Source organism: Bos javanicus, chromosome 17 (assembly GCF_032452875.1).
Source record: "Bos javanicus breed banteng chromosome 17, ARS-OSU_banteng_1.0, whole genome shotgun sequence".
In the NCBI taxonomy this organism is placed as follows: domain Eukaryota; kingdom Metazoa; phylum Chordata; class Mammalia; order Artiodactyla; family Bovidae; genus Bos; species Bos javanicus.
Genome location: NC_083884.1, coordinates 69,160,852 through 69,177,661, shown reverse-complemented (window position 1 = coordinate 69,177,661; position 16,810 = coordinate 69,160,852). Strand labels below are relative to the sequence as shown.

At 52.8% G+C, this 16,810-nt stretch overlaps 1 protein-coding gene across 1 annotated transcript; it reads left to right on the top strand.

Moving 5' to 3' along the window:
- The first annotated feature begins 528 nt into the window (after positions 1–528).
- NIPSNAP1 (nipsnap homolog 1) lies at positions 529–16,149 on the top strand. Its single transcript, XM_061385292.1, has 10 exons — positions 529–668; positions 7,772–7,899; positions 8,083–8,128; positions 8,351–8,445; positions 10,542–10,612; positions 10,769–10,909; positions 11,183–11,214; positions 11,552–11,646; positions 12,799–12,882; positions 14,454–16,149. Exons 1-10 carry the CDS (start codon positions 571–573, stop codon positions 14,516–14,518), a joined length of 855 nt encoding a protein of 284 aa, XP_061241276.1. The 5' UTR covers positions 529–570; the 3' UTR covers positions 14,519–16,149.
- Positions 16,150–16,810: the final 661 nt, after the last annotated feature.

The following is a 16,810-nucleotide window of genomic DNA, read 5'->3' as shown; positions in this document are numbered from 1 at the left end:
AAGACCTGGGCAGAGCAGGAGAAGGGCATGGAGCTCCAGGAGGCCCAGGCAGAGATGGTAGAGGGGGATGGAAAGGGAAAAGGAGATGATGGAGAGAAAGTGTCCCTGCAACCCAGAGCCTTGTCCATCTGTCTTGTTAGGGGGTTTGTTCCTTTCAGACTATGATAAACGGCACCTGTGCCCCAGCCCCGCAGGAAGGCACAGGCGCACAGAACTGTATACCATTTCAAGCGGGGTTACTGACCCTCTGCCACTCACCCTGGAGGGCCCCTTTAAGAACCCCTGGTGTTATTGTTCAATGCTCCCATTTTACGGGGTGGAAACTGAGGCCCAGACTGGGCGAAGGGTTTGCTCCAGGCCACAGAGCAAGTCTGTAGCAGAGCTGCAGAGGCTCAAGGACAAGAAACCGGACCTCTGCCCTGCATCTGCGTTGCGGGAAGAGAGGGGACAACGCCCACCTGCCCGGCTGGCGAGGGAGGCGGGCGGCCCGGTGGGGCGGGGCTTACCCGAGTCCCACCTCCGCTGCCGGGTTCGGGGGCGGGGCCTCCCTCCAACCTGCACCGCTCCAACATGGCTCCGCGTCTATGCAGCATCTCTGCGGCGGCGCGGCGGCTGCTGGGGGGCCCGGGCTCGGGCCCCCGGGACGTTGTGGCTGTGGCTGCGGCGCGGTAAGAACCGGGCTGGGCCTGGGGCGGAGCGGTGCGCCTGGGGGCTGCAAGAGTGAGAGCCAGGGTCTGGGCCTGGGGGATGGGCAGAGACTCGGGCTTGCAGTCTAATGGTTAGAGGCCGAGGGCGAATCTCTAAGCCTGAGGAGGAGGTCTGGGCAAAGAATGGGGGAGGTGGGAAAGGTGGGCGCAGGGTCTTTGCCCTGCTAGGTACTTGGCTCTGGGCAGAGACTGAAGGACTGGGTGAATGGGAGGGGCAGGCCGTGGGGCGTGGGGAGTGGGAACTGGCAGAGGGCGGGAGCAGTGGCCCTTTCCCTGGCCTTTGCGGTGGTTGTGAGATGGGCACCCCGGGGGACTTCTACGACAGGCAGCTCCTCCCTCGGTTAGTTCTGGGGGTCAGAGGTATGGGGAGCAATGGAGATTCCCAAGGGCCATGGCTGCACAGATCCTTGGCTTCCCAACCATAAACAGCACAAGGGAAGCAAAGGAAGCCTGAGAAAGGGTGGGAGTTCCCAAGGTCACTCCCCCTGCCGTCCTGAGGCAGCACCGAGTCTGGACCCAGGCTTCCTGACACCCCTGTGGTCCTTGCGCCACAACTGGTGGCCTTCTGGGGGAGGGAGGCTGGTTGGACCCGGCCCAGAGCCTGGTCTTTTGTTTGGTCCCTCCTCTGGGCCTCCCTGACTGGCCCTGGGCGGCCCCGCCCTTCTCCCTCTGGCGCCCTGTTCTTCCCCCATCTCTGCTCTTCCCACCCTCTAAACAGTTGCCTGTCCCTCCCACTGGACCATCACCTCATCTTTCTGTTTCCCCAGCCCTTGGCTCAGGGCTCAGGACAGTGTGTGCTCAGGAAGATTTGCCAAAGAAGTGAGGACACCTGTCCCCCCACCTGTGGAAAGGAGGCAGGGGTCTGTCCTGCCCAGCAGCCTAGGTGTGAAGCTGTGAGTTCTGTTAGACCTTGTTGTGAGACGATACAGAGTGTTGTGCCGTGGAGTCGGGGAGGCTGGAGAAGAGGAGCCAGCCGTGTGCCTTCACCCCGGTGTTTAGTTCCTAAGTTGTGTCCAGCTCTGTTGCGACTCCTTGGATTGTAGCCCACCAGGCTCCTCTGTTCATGGGGTTATCCAGGCAAGAATACTGGAGTGGGTTGCCATTTCCTTCTCCAGCTTCCCCACCCACCCTGCTGTTATCGTTCAGTTGCTAAGTTGTGCGCGACTCTGAGACCCCATGGACTGCGAGACGCCAGGCCTCCCTGTCCTTCACTATCTCCCAGAGTTTGCTCAAACTCATATTCATTGAGTAAGTGATGCCATCCAACCATCTCATTCTCTGTCACCCCCTTCTCCTCCTGCCCTCAGTTCTTCCCAGCATCAGGGTCTTTTCCAGTGAGTCAGCTCTTCACATCAGACGGCCAAAGTATTGGAGCTTCAGCTTTAGCATCAGTCCTTCCAGTGAATATTCAGGGTTGATTGACTGGTTTGACGGCTCAGTAACTGGGGAGAAAGCTCACGACATTGAGAGAACCTAGAGTTTGCCTGGCACCTACACAGCCAACTCAGCCGTTTTCAGTGAGGTGACCTTGCATGAATTATTTGGCCTCTTGAAGTCTCAGATTCCTCATCTGTAAAATGGGGGTGAGAAAGTAGAATGATTTCACAGAGTTGTTGAGGATTAGCAGTCATGTGTGTAAGGTACCCAGCGCTTGGTGAACTTGTAACAAATGTTGCCCCTTGCCCAAGCCTATGTCTCAAGCAATGTCTTCATGAGTCCCTTATAATGTCAGGGCTGAAGGGGCTTTGGGAAGGTCATGTTCTATGATCCCCTCATTTTCCAGATGAGGAAATCCAAGCTGGGGGCAGGACCTCACTTCCCTAGCCTTACAGAACTGGTTGGTGGTAGAGCCAGAACATCAGGAGGCCACAGGAGGAACATAAGCCGTGTAGGCAGCCTGCTGCTCTGTAATCTTGGACGAGGTGCTGAACCTCTAGGGCCCTTGGTCTCCTTCTCTCTGAAGTAGGACTGGAGGTCTCTGCCAGGTGTTTTTTGCAGGATTGCTGTGACGGTGCTTGGATTCATACTTGCAGTGTCTCAAGGACTGCTTCGAAGTTACCTGTGCCCTGGTTCCCACCTTGGATACCTGTCTGCCCCATCTCTCTGGAGTCCCTTAGAGGGGCCCTCTGGCCTCTTGAGCTCAGAGTGGGGCTTTGAAGTCAGATGGACCTGGATTGGAATCCTCTTGGCCATTGGTTAATTGTCCTTGAATAAGGCCTGGTACATCTCTGGGCCTCATTTTTCTCTATTTTGTTTTTGGTTTTGTTTGTTTTTGAGCCTCATTTTTCTCAAAAACATATTGTGAAGATCAGTTCTCAGCACATAGTAAGTGCTCAATATGCAGCAGTTGTTACTGCTACATCAGTAGTCCTGTTGTTAAAAGGACTTTAGTTCTTCCTGTATGTCTTCTAAAGACATAATTGTGTGTGTGTGTGTGTGTGTGTGTGTGTGTGAGTTACTCAGTCGTCTCCAACTCTTTGTGACCCCATGGACTGTAGCCCACCAGGCTCCCCTGTCCATGGAATTTCCAGGCAAGAATACTGGAATGGGTAGTCATTCTCTTCTCAGGGATCTTCCCGACCCAGGGATCGAACCCAGGTCTCCTGCATTGCAGGCAGACTCTTCACTGCCTGAGCCCCCAGGGAAGCCCGAAAACATGCTTGTGGAGCAGTAAACTGAAACGTGGCCCCTTTCTAAAGTCAGCCGACTCCAGACAGAAGAGTGTTTGAGAGTGTGCGTAGAGTCAAACTTGCTAGCATATCAATCCAGGACATTCCGGAGCAGTTTCATGTGGGGTGGCACCAGACCACTATCCCTGTTGAGAGTGCCAGTGTGTCTCCAAAGTTCTCATCTGGGGCAGACATTTGTTGAACAGCTCCCAGGCTAAAAGCGTTGTGCTGGGTACCCTAGGGGGTAGAGAATGTCCGCTCCAGGCTGAGGGGGAAATAGGAGAGGTGGGCTTTTTGTTTGTTTTTTGGCCACGCAGCGTGTGGGAACTTAGTTACCCAGGGATCTAATCCGCACCCCCTGCACTGCTGGAAGTCCCAGGAGAAGTGTGTTTATGGAAGGGGTTGAACTGGTTTTTCTGGGCCTAAGGGGCATTCTTAGTATAGTTTAGATAGCAGAATCGTTGGTGTTTCTGGGATAATTTACTGAGATTACATGAAAAAAGAAAGAAATTGGGACTACCTTAGAGCAGTGATCCTTAAGCCTGAGCATGCGTCAGAATCCCCTGGCAGACTTGTTAAAACCCAGATTGCTATGCCTGCCCCCGGAAGTTTCTGTTGCAGTGGTTCTGGGTGGAGCTGGAAAAGCTTTAACAAGTTCTTGCTGCTGCTGCTGCTGCTAAGTCACTTCAGTCATGTCTGACTCTGTGCGACCCCATAGATGGCTAACAAGTTCTTAGGTGATGCTAATGATAGGGAATCTTGGATTGGTGGTCACCAAATTTAGAAGGGAAGTGGGGACTTCCTGACGGTCCAGTGATGAAGACTCCACACATCCACTGCTGGAGGCTTGGGTTCAATCCTTGGCTGGGGATCTAAGAACCCACAAGCTGAGTGGGGCAGCCAAAAACAAATAAAAAAGAAAAATGTTTTTTAAAAAAGGAAATTGACTTGAAAGCTTGGCAAAATAGATTAGAGTAAGTGGAGACATCTAGCCTTGGTTTACGGGCATTAGGGAGCAATAGATTTTCAAGTGGACAGATAGCATCACAACCGTGGTACTTCACAAAACCAACGGGCAGGTTAGGAAAAAAGAGGACAAGTGGGAGCTAGGAGATCAGTTAGGTAGGAACAGTGATACTAGCTGCACTGCTGTGTCTGCCCTTTTCTCTGCAAGGCACATGAGGCTCAGAGAGGTGATGCTGAGCTGGGACTAGTCCTGGGTTTGTCCAGAACCTGTGCTCTTAAGCAGTAACTCTGCTGGTAGTGGTGGGGATACAAAGGGGCCCTGCATCCCGAGTCCACACGGAGCCCGGGTCCACCCTCTCTCTGCTTTCCTACCTCCCAGATGTCATCATTTTCATGCAGCTCTGTCTTAGCTCCCCCACACTCCTTCACTCTTTCCCCCGGCGTGGGCTGAGCATGTGCCGCGTGCCCAGCGCTCTTCCAGGCCCTGGGGAGACAGCAGGGATGCACAGGAGAGAGAGCATCACAGACTACATGGGGCTGCTGCCAGTGGGAGACGGCAGACACTAAACCCCCAAATTCTACAGTGTGTTAGAAGGAGCTGTGGAAAAAGTAGGGAGCAGTGTGAGAAGGGTTGGGGATCTCAAGGACAGGAGGATGTTGTGATTTCATTGAAAAAGTGAAATTTGAACTCTTGAAATGTGAACCTACAGATGCTAGCTTCAAGTTCAGACCCTGCTCTGGGATCTTCTTGGGACCTGCAGAAAAGATCTTTGGACGTAGGCTGCGCCGCCCTGCTCTTTTGACACGTGGGGAAACCGAGATGTGGAGGCAGGAAAGAGGAGGTGGGAAGAGTTGGGAGCTCCCGGACACTCCCCAGCACCCAGGTTCCAGGCTCTCTCTCCAGGGCTGGCCACTTGGCTGTTTATCCTGGTCAATGCTGATGTTAATAAATTACTCAAGGCCCAGTCCTGGAGCAAAGGTCTTGATTGACAAAGAGTAGGAGTTGCTGTCCTCTCTGTCACCACCCCTTCCAGGGGACACAGCCTCTCTACATTCAAACCAAAGGTCAGGTCCCTCTACCAGTGGCTTTGCTAAAAAACACCTGCTTCTTTATAGTATCTCCCTGATGCTAGTTCCCCGAGTTGGTACCTGACCTGAGGGTGGAGCTGGCTTTAGAGGAAAGAGCTCTGGGCTCTTGCCAGAGCTCTCTGCCCCAATTTGCTGTGTGGTCTGGGACAAGTTTCTTAACCCTCCCACCCAGGACCTTCTATTTTCTTATCTCAAAAATGGGGATATGAATAGTATTAACGTTATACTCTCGTATAGATTCAGCGGGATCCTGGTACTGACAAGCTGATCACGGGTCCCTGGCAGAGGCTATCCTCAGCCAGTGTGAGCCACAGTCAGGCTCCCTTATTCTGGTCCCCAGTTTCCGCAGACCACATTGGCCATCTGATGACAACTGTCTTTTTTTTTTAATTAAAAATTTTAAAACATTCAAGTGTAGAGTTTGCCTGGTGGCTCAGATGGTAAAGAATCTGCCTGCAATGCATGAGACCCAGGTTCAATCACTGGGTCAGGAAGATCCCCTGGAAAAAGGAATGGCTTTATTTTTACATATATATATACTTTTAATGGCTTTATATATATATATACACACTTTTAATGGCTTTATATATGTATATATACACACTTTTAATGGCTTTATATATATATATATTCTTTTTCAGATTTTTTTTGTTTCTTTGACTGCCTGGTATGCGGGATCTTAGTTCCCTGACCAGGATCAAACCCTAGCCCCCTGAAGTGGAAGTCCAGAGTCTTAACCACTGGACCACCAGGGAAGTTTGTGTCTTTTTGTTTTTGATGAAGCAGTACACACAACAATAGAAAGCCTATGAATTCAGAAATATTTAAAAGTTTTTTCTTTTAGCTTTACAAAAAATTATCATGAATAATGAAAAGTTTAACCATCTTCCTCTTCCCTCTCCCAGGTAAGCAGTATTAACGGCGTGGGGCTGAGAGTTCCCCAGTGGCCTGGTTAGGACTCGATGCTTTCACTGCTGTGACCCAGGTTCATTCCCTGGTCAAGGAACTAGGATCCTGCAGGCCGCCTGGCATGGCCAAAACCAAACAAACCAACAAAAAAACAGTTTGGAACAAATCCTTAATTATCTTTCCTCTGTGCTCATACAAATATATCGTCATTTTTAAGATGCTGTTCAGATTTTATCAGTCCCAGTGCTCAATTCATATTTTGCAGAAAAGCAATACTTTGATTTGCAAGACATTTATTCTAGCCACAAAAAAGGCTCAAAAAAGAAGAGAATTTGCTGATGGGGCCCCCACAGCCAGGCTCCTGGGCTGGAACTCATCTAGCAGGAGGCTGGTGTTTCAGGCCTGGCTACAAGCCTCACCACTGCTGCTAAGTAAGATGATTTATCACCTCTGGCAGCCTAAACATAACCCCACCCCCGCTGGGACCTTGTGTGGGGGAGTGCAGTTATAATCTGGCAGGACCTGGTGACTGGTCCCCCTGCTCTGAACAAGGCATGTCATTCATTCATTCAGCAACGTGCACAGGGTAGGAATTTGTCAATTAAGTGTTGGCCGAATGAATGAATGAATCTTGCCTTCTGATGCCTTTGACCCCCCTCTATCTGCCTTTATCTGCCAAACCAGCCCTGGAGATTTGGAAACTGTCCAGATCACCTCCATTGGAGAGCTCACCCAGACTTCCAGGGGCCAAGTTCAGGCTCACTCATCTGGGCTCTCCCAGAGACCTCTGGCTGTAACTGTGTTCCAAGGTCCCCTTCTTTCAGCGGACTGTGACCTCCTCAAGGACAGGGCGTGCATGTCTCGGGCGCTCCATCTGTGGGGGCCGGCATCAGGCCCGGGCCAGGTGTAGTGTGAGCACTGGGGAGGACCGTGGGTGCAGGCTTCTCGTCAGAGGGGACAGAAATTGCAAAGAAAGCACAGAGTGAAAGCATCTGGTGTGTTCAGGGAGAGGCACACTTGGAGAGCAGGATACACAGGTAGGGGTGGACCAGAGGGGAGGCTGCCAGGGTAGGTTGGGCTGTCCCAGGTTTTGGACACCAGGCAAGATGTGTTTGGGGTTCACCCTTTTGGCAAGGGATACAGTTGCAGGGTCCAAGTGGAGGACCTCTTGGAAGGGGGTGAAGGGGAGGCAGGGAGGCTGGAGAGAGGCGGGAGTGGGGCTGCCTCCCCTGGCCTCCTGAGGCTCTGCAGAGTTTCAAGAAGCGAACTGGGCAGCCAGGATCCCCGTGGCTGGCTCCAGTGACATGAAATCCGCTGGAGCTGCCATGGGATTCCATGGCCCCATTCCCAGAAAAGTGGGTCACCAGCCTCGGGGAGCAAGGCTTCTGGGCAGATGGAAGCAGGTCCCCCTTGAACTCTTCTGTCCCGCAGCTTCTATTCCAAGGACAACGAAGGCAGCTGGTTCCGGTCCCTCTTCGTACACAAGGTGGACCCCCGGAAGGACGCCCACTCCACGCTGCTGTCCAAGAAGGAGACCAGCAACCTCTATAAGATCCAGTGTGAGTGGCTGCGGAGTCGGCCGACCTGCCTTCCCGGGGGCCTGCGAGGCTCCTGCTGGGGACTTGAAGAGGAGCCTCTTCAAGTGCTGGGAGCCCAGGCCCTGTGGGGCTACCCCCATCCCAGCTTCCCACAGACACCCCCTCCCCGTCACTTCACCTCCCGTTCTCTGTCCTCTGTCTCAGTTCACAATGTGAAGCCCGAGTGTCTGGACGCCTACAACAGCCTGACGTGAGTGAGCCTAACCCTCCCGTCCCCGCCCCTGCCTGGATGGGGGACTCTGTCCCAGCCCTGTTCTCTGTGCACAAATCCGGGGGCTGTACACTTCAGAGCCATACGTCCTGTGCGGCCTCTGCATGTTAGTGTCCTGAGGGCCTGAGTCGGAAGCCTTAACCCAGGGGCTCTGGGGGCTGGTGTGAGCCCTCCCCCTCTCTGTGCCCGCACCACCCACAGGGAGGCTGTGCTGCCCAAGCTGCACCTGGATGAGGACTACCCCTGCTCGCTCGTGGGCAACTGGAACACATGGTACGGGGAGCAGGACCAGGCAGGTGAGCTGCCCACCCCCCAGCACAGATGGCTGCCCTCCACGCCCCCCGCACAGTGGTGCCCAGGGGGGTCCTTCTCAGTGCAGTCCTCATGGCTTTCTCCCCTGCTCATATCTGTGATGGCTCCCTCTGCCCTTGGGGTGGCCCACGAGGCTCTTGAGCCCTTCCTTGCCCTGCCTCGGGTCTCCTCTCACCACATCTTCCTGCTCACTGCATCATCCCACCCCGGACTCCTTTCCGTTCTTCAAGTGGACAGGTTTTCCCTCTAGTTCCAGGCTGTTGTTCCCCGTTTCATCAGCCTGAAGCTCTTTCTCCCTGGCCTCCTTTTCTTGGCTCATTCCTCTACTCACCTTTTATTTTGGTGTAGATATCACCTCCTCCTGGAGGCCTCCCCTGATTCCCTCCACCCGAGCTGGGTGAGGCAGCTCTCCCGTCTCCCCAGCCCCCAGGACTTGCCTCTCCACAGCCTTGACCATGTGCCCTGTTGTGTCTGCCTCCCAGCGGACAGGGCCCCTGCCTGTCTGTCTTCACCACAGAATCCCCAGGATGCCATGCATATTTATGGAATGAACAGGGCCTCTTGTCTGAGCTGGTTCCGTGCAGCTTCAGGAATACCCCAGCAGGCTCCATCCCATGTCGGTTGGCACCAGCTGTGAGGACCCACACATGAATTTGGTTCACTCACAGTGTCCCAGCCACTCCAAGGGGCCTTGGCGTTTAGATCTGTGCTGTCCCGGGAGGTAACCACTAACCACATGCAGCTATTTAAGTTTAAATTGGGTAAAGTTAAATAAGAAAAATTCAGTTCCCCAGTCAACAGAAGCCACATTTCAAGTGCCCATTGATAGAAATATGTGACTCATGGCTACCACCTTGGTCGGCACAGCTGTGGAACTTTTCCATCATAGTCGAGAGTCCTTTCAGACAGTGCTGATTAGACTGCAGGTAGCACAGGGAGCTCCTCTGGCCCTGACAGAAGGTCCTCTATGCTTCCCTTGAATGCTCCCAGCAATGGGGAGCTCACTGTCTCACAAACCAACCTATCTCATCCTTCAATTGCCCTGATAATAGAATTTTTTTTTAATCTGTGATCTGCAGTTAGGTAGATTCTCTTAATCATTTATTCTGTTTCAGTAATCATTGACACATTGATACTGGGGTAAGAAAAAGCCGACTGTCTTCCATCGCACCCCTTACAGCTTTCCCATCTTTAGGTACAACTTAATCAGTTTCTGCAGTACTTCTTGGATTCTCCTAAGTATTTGCTAATTAAGAAATGAACTTTGAGTAATGAGAGCTTGAATTTTAAAGCATGTCTATATTTTGGGTGTCTTGAAGGGTTGTGCACCTTGTAGAATCAGGTGGGGAGCAGACTCCCTGAGGAATCCACATTTTAATGAATTTGTAAGAACCAAGTACAGAGGCTGTGATAAAAAAAACTGCAAATGGCGCAAAGAATTTTCATTGGAACGTAAGCCTTCCTCCTGCTCGAGATCCCAAAGCCTCAGTTCTCTGGCCCAAGGGCATCTCCTGTCACAATCTCTCGGGTCTCCACTGAGAGACGGTGCACAGCCCAGCATCTCTGGATATGTCCCTCCCTGCCTAAACACACATGGTAGCATACTGCACGGGCTGTTCTGTTCCTTGGTTTCACTTTCAATTCACTGTCCTGGAGTAATCCATCTCAGCCTACCTGCCCCTTCCTTTGACCCAGCCTACCCCTCACAGACCTGCTATGAGGTCAGCTTTCACATGCCGCAGCTCCTAGGGTATAAGTTCACTCTGATCCTCTTCTTGTTGCTCTTTAAGGAAGATTGGGTGGGTGCCTTATTCTCAAGATGAGGACATTGAGGCCTAGAGGGGTCAAAGGCCACTTGGCAGAGCTGCAGCTCAAACCCTAGTCTCCTAGGCTTGTGTCTGGGGTTTCCCCTACCCAGCACTGCCCCTGGCAAGGCAGAGGAACTCAGAGAGTCTTGATGCTACAGAGAACTGGCTGGAGGCTCCTCCTATCACATACACATGGAGCTTGGTGGGCGCAGAGCAGGGCAGGGTCCGCGCAGCCCCCTGACCTGTGCCTTCCTCCCTGTCCCCACAAACAGTACACCTATGGCGATTCTCAGGGGGCTACCCAGCCCTCATGGACTGCATGAACAAGCTCAAGAACAACAAGGTACATGGGCATCCACTCGGCTCACCTCTCCAGGTGCTGGTTCTGACTCAGCCCTGTGTTGGGGGCTGCCTCCGCCACCCCCTGGGGCACACCGCTGGGGGGTGGGGCACTTCCTGGCTGCTGTGCCCAGCTCGCCTGGCCCCACCCCGCCCGCAGGAGTACCTGGAGTTCCGAAAGGAGCGGAGCCAGATGCTGCTGTCCAGGAGAAACCAGCTGCTCCTCGAGTTCAGCTTCTGGAACGAGCCACAGCCTAGAGCCGGCCCCAACATCTACGAGCTGAGGACATACAAGCTCAAGGTGCCTCCCCCTCCCTGCAGCAGTGTGCTGTCCCGGGAGCCTGAGAGGTGGGGGGTGGGCCCAGTGCCCCAGCACCTGGACTGGGGCTTCTGGCCTCAGAAGAGGTGTGTATGCACGTGTGCATACATGCATACTCAGGGGTGAGTCAGGGCCCCTGCAGGAGGCCAGGCGGCCCCTGGAGCTGGAGAGACAGTTTCCCAGCCCCACCCAACAGTGAGGATTGAAATCCCAGGTAGGGGCTCATTCCCACCCTCTGCTCTGGTTCTCTTTCAGCCAGGAACCATGATCGAGTGGGGGAACAACTGGTGAGTGGTCGTGCCAGGGGGTTGGGGGGACCCTGGTCACCTGGTGGGCCTCGTTTTCCGGGTGCTGTGGCAGAGAACACGGCATCCTCTGTGCCTCGTGGGTCCAGGAGCAGGCAACAATCCAACCAAGGGGATGAGGATCCTCTAGACGAATGGGGTAGAACACACAGCCAGCAGCCGCACCTCCGTCACCCAAGTCCCCGATCGTCTCTGAGAGCCGAGGGCTCTACCCTGGGCTCCTCCCTTGATGTGTGACTGAGAAACCAGGCTGGGATCCCCACAGAGGGCCCTCTGCACCTGCCCTGGCCTCGGCCCCACACTCTTCTGCCATCCCCAGGGCTCGGGCCATCAAGTACCGGCAGGAGAACCAGGAGGCGGTGGGCGGCTTCTTCTCGCAGATAGGAGAGCTCTACGTCGTGCACCATCTCTGGGGTAGGCTGGGGACCCCCCAGGAGCCCTCCGTGGCCCCCTCCTTTCTCCACTGTCACTCTGTGTTGACACTGCGAATACATTAGTGTCCTTGTGGAGCTTACGTTCTAGCAGGGGGAGACACCACCTCAGACATAAACTAACAAAAAGGATAATTTCGGATTTTTACAAATCATCAAGGGACAGGGAGAAATAAGGAAGACAAACATGGGAAGCGTCACTGGCTTGAATAGACTAGAACATCTTTCTAAGGAGGTGAATGTAAGCTTAGCTACAGAATGAGGAGTCAGCTGCGAGCTGTCAGAGAACGGTATTCCAAGTGGAACAACATGTGCAAAGGCCCTGTGGCAGGGAAAGGCCTTCAGGGTTTTGAGGCATGCATAGGAGCCCAGGGTGGAGGGAGTGGGGAAGAGTGGGAAGATGGGGATTGGCCGGACTGCACTGGGTCTTGCAGGCCATGAAGATGAGCTGGGACTTATTCTAAATGCAACAGGAGACTGCTACAGCATTTTAAGCAGTGTGATATGACCCAGTTTGCATTCTAATGATTGTTCTGGCTGCCATGTGCTATGTTGAGAGCACTTTGTAGGGGAGCAAAAGAGGATGTGGGGCATCAGGAGATGGTTACACTAGCTCAGGTGGGAGAGGAGGCTGGCCTGGACAGTGAAGATGCTGAGAGGTCCACAGACTCAGTGGTCTGGAGGTGGATCCAGTGGGACCGGTGGATGAATTGTCTGCGTGGGGCGGGGAAAGACAGGAGACTCCAGGACTCCCGGACTCCTGCTTGAGTAGCTGTGTGTTGCTTAGTGAGACCCCTGGAGGGGCAGGTTGGAAGGGTCAGGAGTGTACATTTGGTCCTTGGAAGGGTTACCTTTGAGACACTGACACATCTAAGTGGACAGCGGATACACTGTCAAGTGGATACATCAAGTGGACACTGGATATTTGAGTCCAGAACCTGAGGGAGAGTTCTGGGCTGGAGATATACATTTGGGAGTTGTCGGCAAATGTACTGATTGTCAAAGACGACAGCAGAAGCATCCGGGGAGGAAGAGACAGCAGGGTAGGGTTTGGGGCAATGGGAGGAGGGCCTCGTGCTGGGGACAGGCTCAGGTCCCCTGTGCCCCAGAAACGAGCCTAAGCCTTATCCCACAGCCTATAAAGACCTGCAGTCTCGGGAGGAGACCAGAAATGCTGCCTGGAGGAAGAGGGGCTGGGACGAAAATGTCTACTACACAGGTGAGCACCTCTTAGGAAGTCATCTGCCAAGAGCTCCATCTGAGGATGGAATCCCCTCTGTAAGGAGATCTAGCTTTACTTGATTACCTCTCCTGATGGGGAACTCACTTTCAGGACAGTGAGTTCATAGGTTCCTGTCCTGGTGGCATGCCCTACAGGATGCAGGCTGTCCTAGGTGAGTCCTCGAAGGGGCAGTAACCCAGCCAGGTGGTCTCTGCCTCAGAGAAGTGTTGTGGTTGACCACACAGTGTGACCTTGGGCCTGGTTTTTCACCTCACTGATGCTTTTCCTGCCTGTAGGATGCCGATGGTGATGGTGCCTCCCTCGAAGGGTTCCAGGAGCTAATTTATAAAATTATAGCCCAGACTCCAGCACAGAGGAAGCACAATTTTTTTCAAGCAAGTTTTTTGCTTATGGCATTTGCCACTCTGCTGGGACTCTTGAGAACCACCTGGAACCAGTACATGCTGATTGAGCCCTCACTATGTGCCGTGGTGGGAGGGGGTCAGGAAGTGCAGAAAGAACAGGAGCCTGTTTTCTCCTGAAGGAATTTACAGTTGAGCTTGCACACTGACCACCTGGTAAATGCATCTCCTGATGAGTAAGCGGGAGCCTTGTTCTTCTCAGTGTGGTCCCAGATGACAGTGTCATCCTCCCCTGAAAGCTTGTTAAAAATGCCCAAGCTCAACCTGCCGCCTCCCCCCCTCCCCATACACACTGAATCAGGATCTGCACTTGAACGAGAACTGTAGGAAATTTGGAAGCATGGTCAAGTTTAACAGCACTGAGCAGGAAGAAAGAGTCTGACTACCTGGGTGACCTTGGCTGACCCTCTCTGGACTGCAGTGTCCCCTGTAACACCTGTAACATGAGTCAGTTGAACTAAATCAGTGTTTTTCAAACCTCAGCCCCTTGGGGGACACCCTCACAGCTTGTGTCCTGCCAGTTTCCTTCTGCTGAAATTATTTTCTTGATCTCTTCCTTTGAATCCCCCTACCCCGTTCTTTTGGAGAAGGCAATGGCACCCCACTCCAGTACTCTTGCCTGGAAAATCCCATGGACGGAGGAGCCTGGTAGGCTGCAGTCCATGGGGTCGCTAAGAGTCGGACACGACTGAGCGACTTCACTTTCACTTTCATGCATTGGAGAAAGAAATGGCAACCTGCTCCAGTGTTCTTGCCTGGAGAATCCAGGGACGGTGGAGCCTGATGGGCTGCCATCTATGGGGTCGCAAAGAGTCGGACACGACTTAAGCGACTTAGCAGCAGCAGCAGCAACCCTGTTCTTTGCCTGGCTTTGTGCTAAGCAATAATATCTGTGAAGTCACTTTTACTAATAAACAATGCTCGTTTTTTTTTTCCTTCAAATTTTGAAAGCTGCATTTTGTCATAACTTCAGTCCCCTCATATCCTATAACTTGGGAGATGTGGCTCTCTCCATAGGCCACTCCAGGAGAGTGGGGGACTTTAGCTATCTCAGCATCCCAGGCTTCCTCCTCCTTCTTCAAGGGACAGTTTGGGGGGGTTGGCTCACCTCCAGCCCATTCATGATCTCTGCCTCTCTCTCTGCAGTCCCCCTGGTGCGACACATGGAGTCTCGGATCATGATCCCTTTGAAGATCTCACCTCTCCAGTGATGCTGCTGCTGCCTCCATCTCCTCCCCCACTCTCCCTCAGGGTAGCCATGGACAGAGGAGCTCCCAGTTCTGCTGTCTTGGTTTTCTCTCCTACCCTATGGACTCTAGGGGGTTAGTGCTCAGGTCAGACAAGGGGGAGCTGAAGGATGATGGGGTTATGAAAACTTGCAGCCCTGCCCAGACCCTTCCCACCTTTCCTGCCCACCCTTTCCCCTGTGCAGGAAGCAGTTTTTAATTTCTCTGAACGGAACAGCAACCTTTTATGTCTTCTCACATTTCCTCCTCAGTTCATTTCAGTTCAGTCACTCAGTAGTGTCCAACTCTTTGCAACCCCATGGACTGCAGCACACCAGGCCTCCCTGTCCATCACCAACTCCCGGAGTTTACCCAAACTCATGTCTCTTGATTCAGTGATGCCATCCAACCATCTCATCCTCTGTTGTCCCCTTCTCCTGCCCTCAATCTTTCCCAGCATCAGGGTCTTTTCAGATGAGTCAGCCCTTCGCATCAGGTGGCCAAAGTATTGGAGTCTCAGCTTCAACATCAGTCCTTCCAATGAATACCAGGACTGATCTCCTTTAGGATGGACTGGTTGGGTCTCCTTGCAGTTCAAGGGACTCTCAAGTGTCTTCTCCAACACCACAGTTCAAAAGCATCAATTCGTCGGCGCTCAGCTTTCTTTATAGTCCAACTCTCACATCCATACATGACTACTGGAAAAATCATAGCCTTGACTAGACAGACTTTTCTTGGTAAAGTAATGTCTCTGCTTTTTAATATGCTGTCTAGGTTCCTCCTAAGATTCCCCATCTCAAGGTCACCAGTTCATAATCATCACTCTGGAAATCCTTAGATTAGCTTAAGTTGCACAAAAGGTAGTGTGTCCAGTGATTAAAGGTGGTCTGGGAGGAGGTTAGGCTAGGCCAGGCTCTCAGGAATTCCCTGGTCTCCACTGGGCCACCCACTTGCTGGACAGTCTGAGCCAAGACCCTCCTGCTGGAAGAAAGCCTAGAACTGCCTCAAGAAGCAAAAGGGAAAGCCCTCAAATTAGCTAAGTTGGCAGGATGTCCACATATTCCACCCAGAAAGGCTGAGAAAAGGAATGGGAGCTGAGAAGAATCTGCGGGAGGGAAACAGAATGGAACAGGAACCCAGAAGGCAGAACTTACAACTCAAAACTTGGGTTTGAACTGAAGAATTTGGAATACAGAATGGGGAAGATAGAACAGAGGTGACACACGACCACTTGGGGAGGGGCTTCTAATACAAGACTGCTGGAGAGGTGCACCTCATGCTCCCCACATAAAGAGGCTGAGATCTTGAATGAGTTGTTCCAGCCCTTCTGTGTAGGGAAAGCCTCCTGCTCTCCCAACTGCTCTCCTACTAGCAGAGCTATGGGCTAGGTCTTGTACTTCCCTCACCCCGAATTCCTTTTCTCCTTCTTCACAGCCTATCAGCCCTACCCTCATTCTCCTGGGCCATCGGGTGTGTGGTAGTGGGGTCAGTGACTTTGGAGGCCTTCTCAGTGATCCCCACACCTCACAAACCTCTGGGTAGCTTGATTCTGCCTCCCTTTCAAGGAAAACTTGTGCTGGAGTTGCTGATGGAACCAATTAAATATTTACTATAAACCATGATGTCTTTCCTTCATCTACAAGGAAATTTGGCAGGTGACCCCTCAGGCAGGGTCAGCCTCTCAGGTCCACCTGGCTCATCTGTCCCACTGGTAGGTATTGTGTTTCCTGAGATACTGTTGGGGAGGGCCTCCCACTAGGGCAGAAGGAACTGCACTGCATAACCAGGGGTTCGGTTTCTACCTTAAGTAGAACGTACTGAACCCCATCTGTACGATTCATACCAGGAGTAGAAAATACTTGAAGCTGTCAAATGCTGCATTAGATTTGCCTTGGTCAAAAAATGGGGGGAAAGGGCAGGTTAAGATGGGGTTAATGCTCTCTCCGACTTGCTGCCCTCGCTATTGTGGGATGTTCTACTGTAACTATGACAGTAGTTAAGAATCCAGGTTGCTGCTGCTGCTGCTAAGTCGCTTAAGTCGTGTCCGACTCTATGCGACCCCATAGACGGCAGCCCACCAGGCTCCCCCGTCCCTGGGATTCTCCAGGCAAGAACACTGGAGTGGGTTGCCATTCCTTTCTCCAACGCGTGAAAGTGAAGTCGCTCAGTCGTGTCCGACTCTTAGCGACCCCATGGACTGCAGCCTACCAGGCTCCTCCATCCATGGGATTTTCCAGGCAAGAGTACTGGAGTGGGGTGCCATTGCCTTCTCCGAAG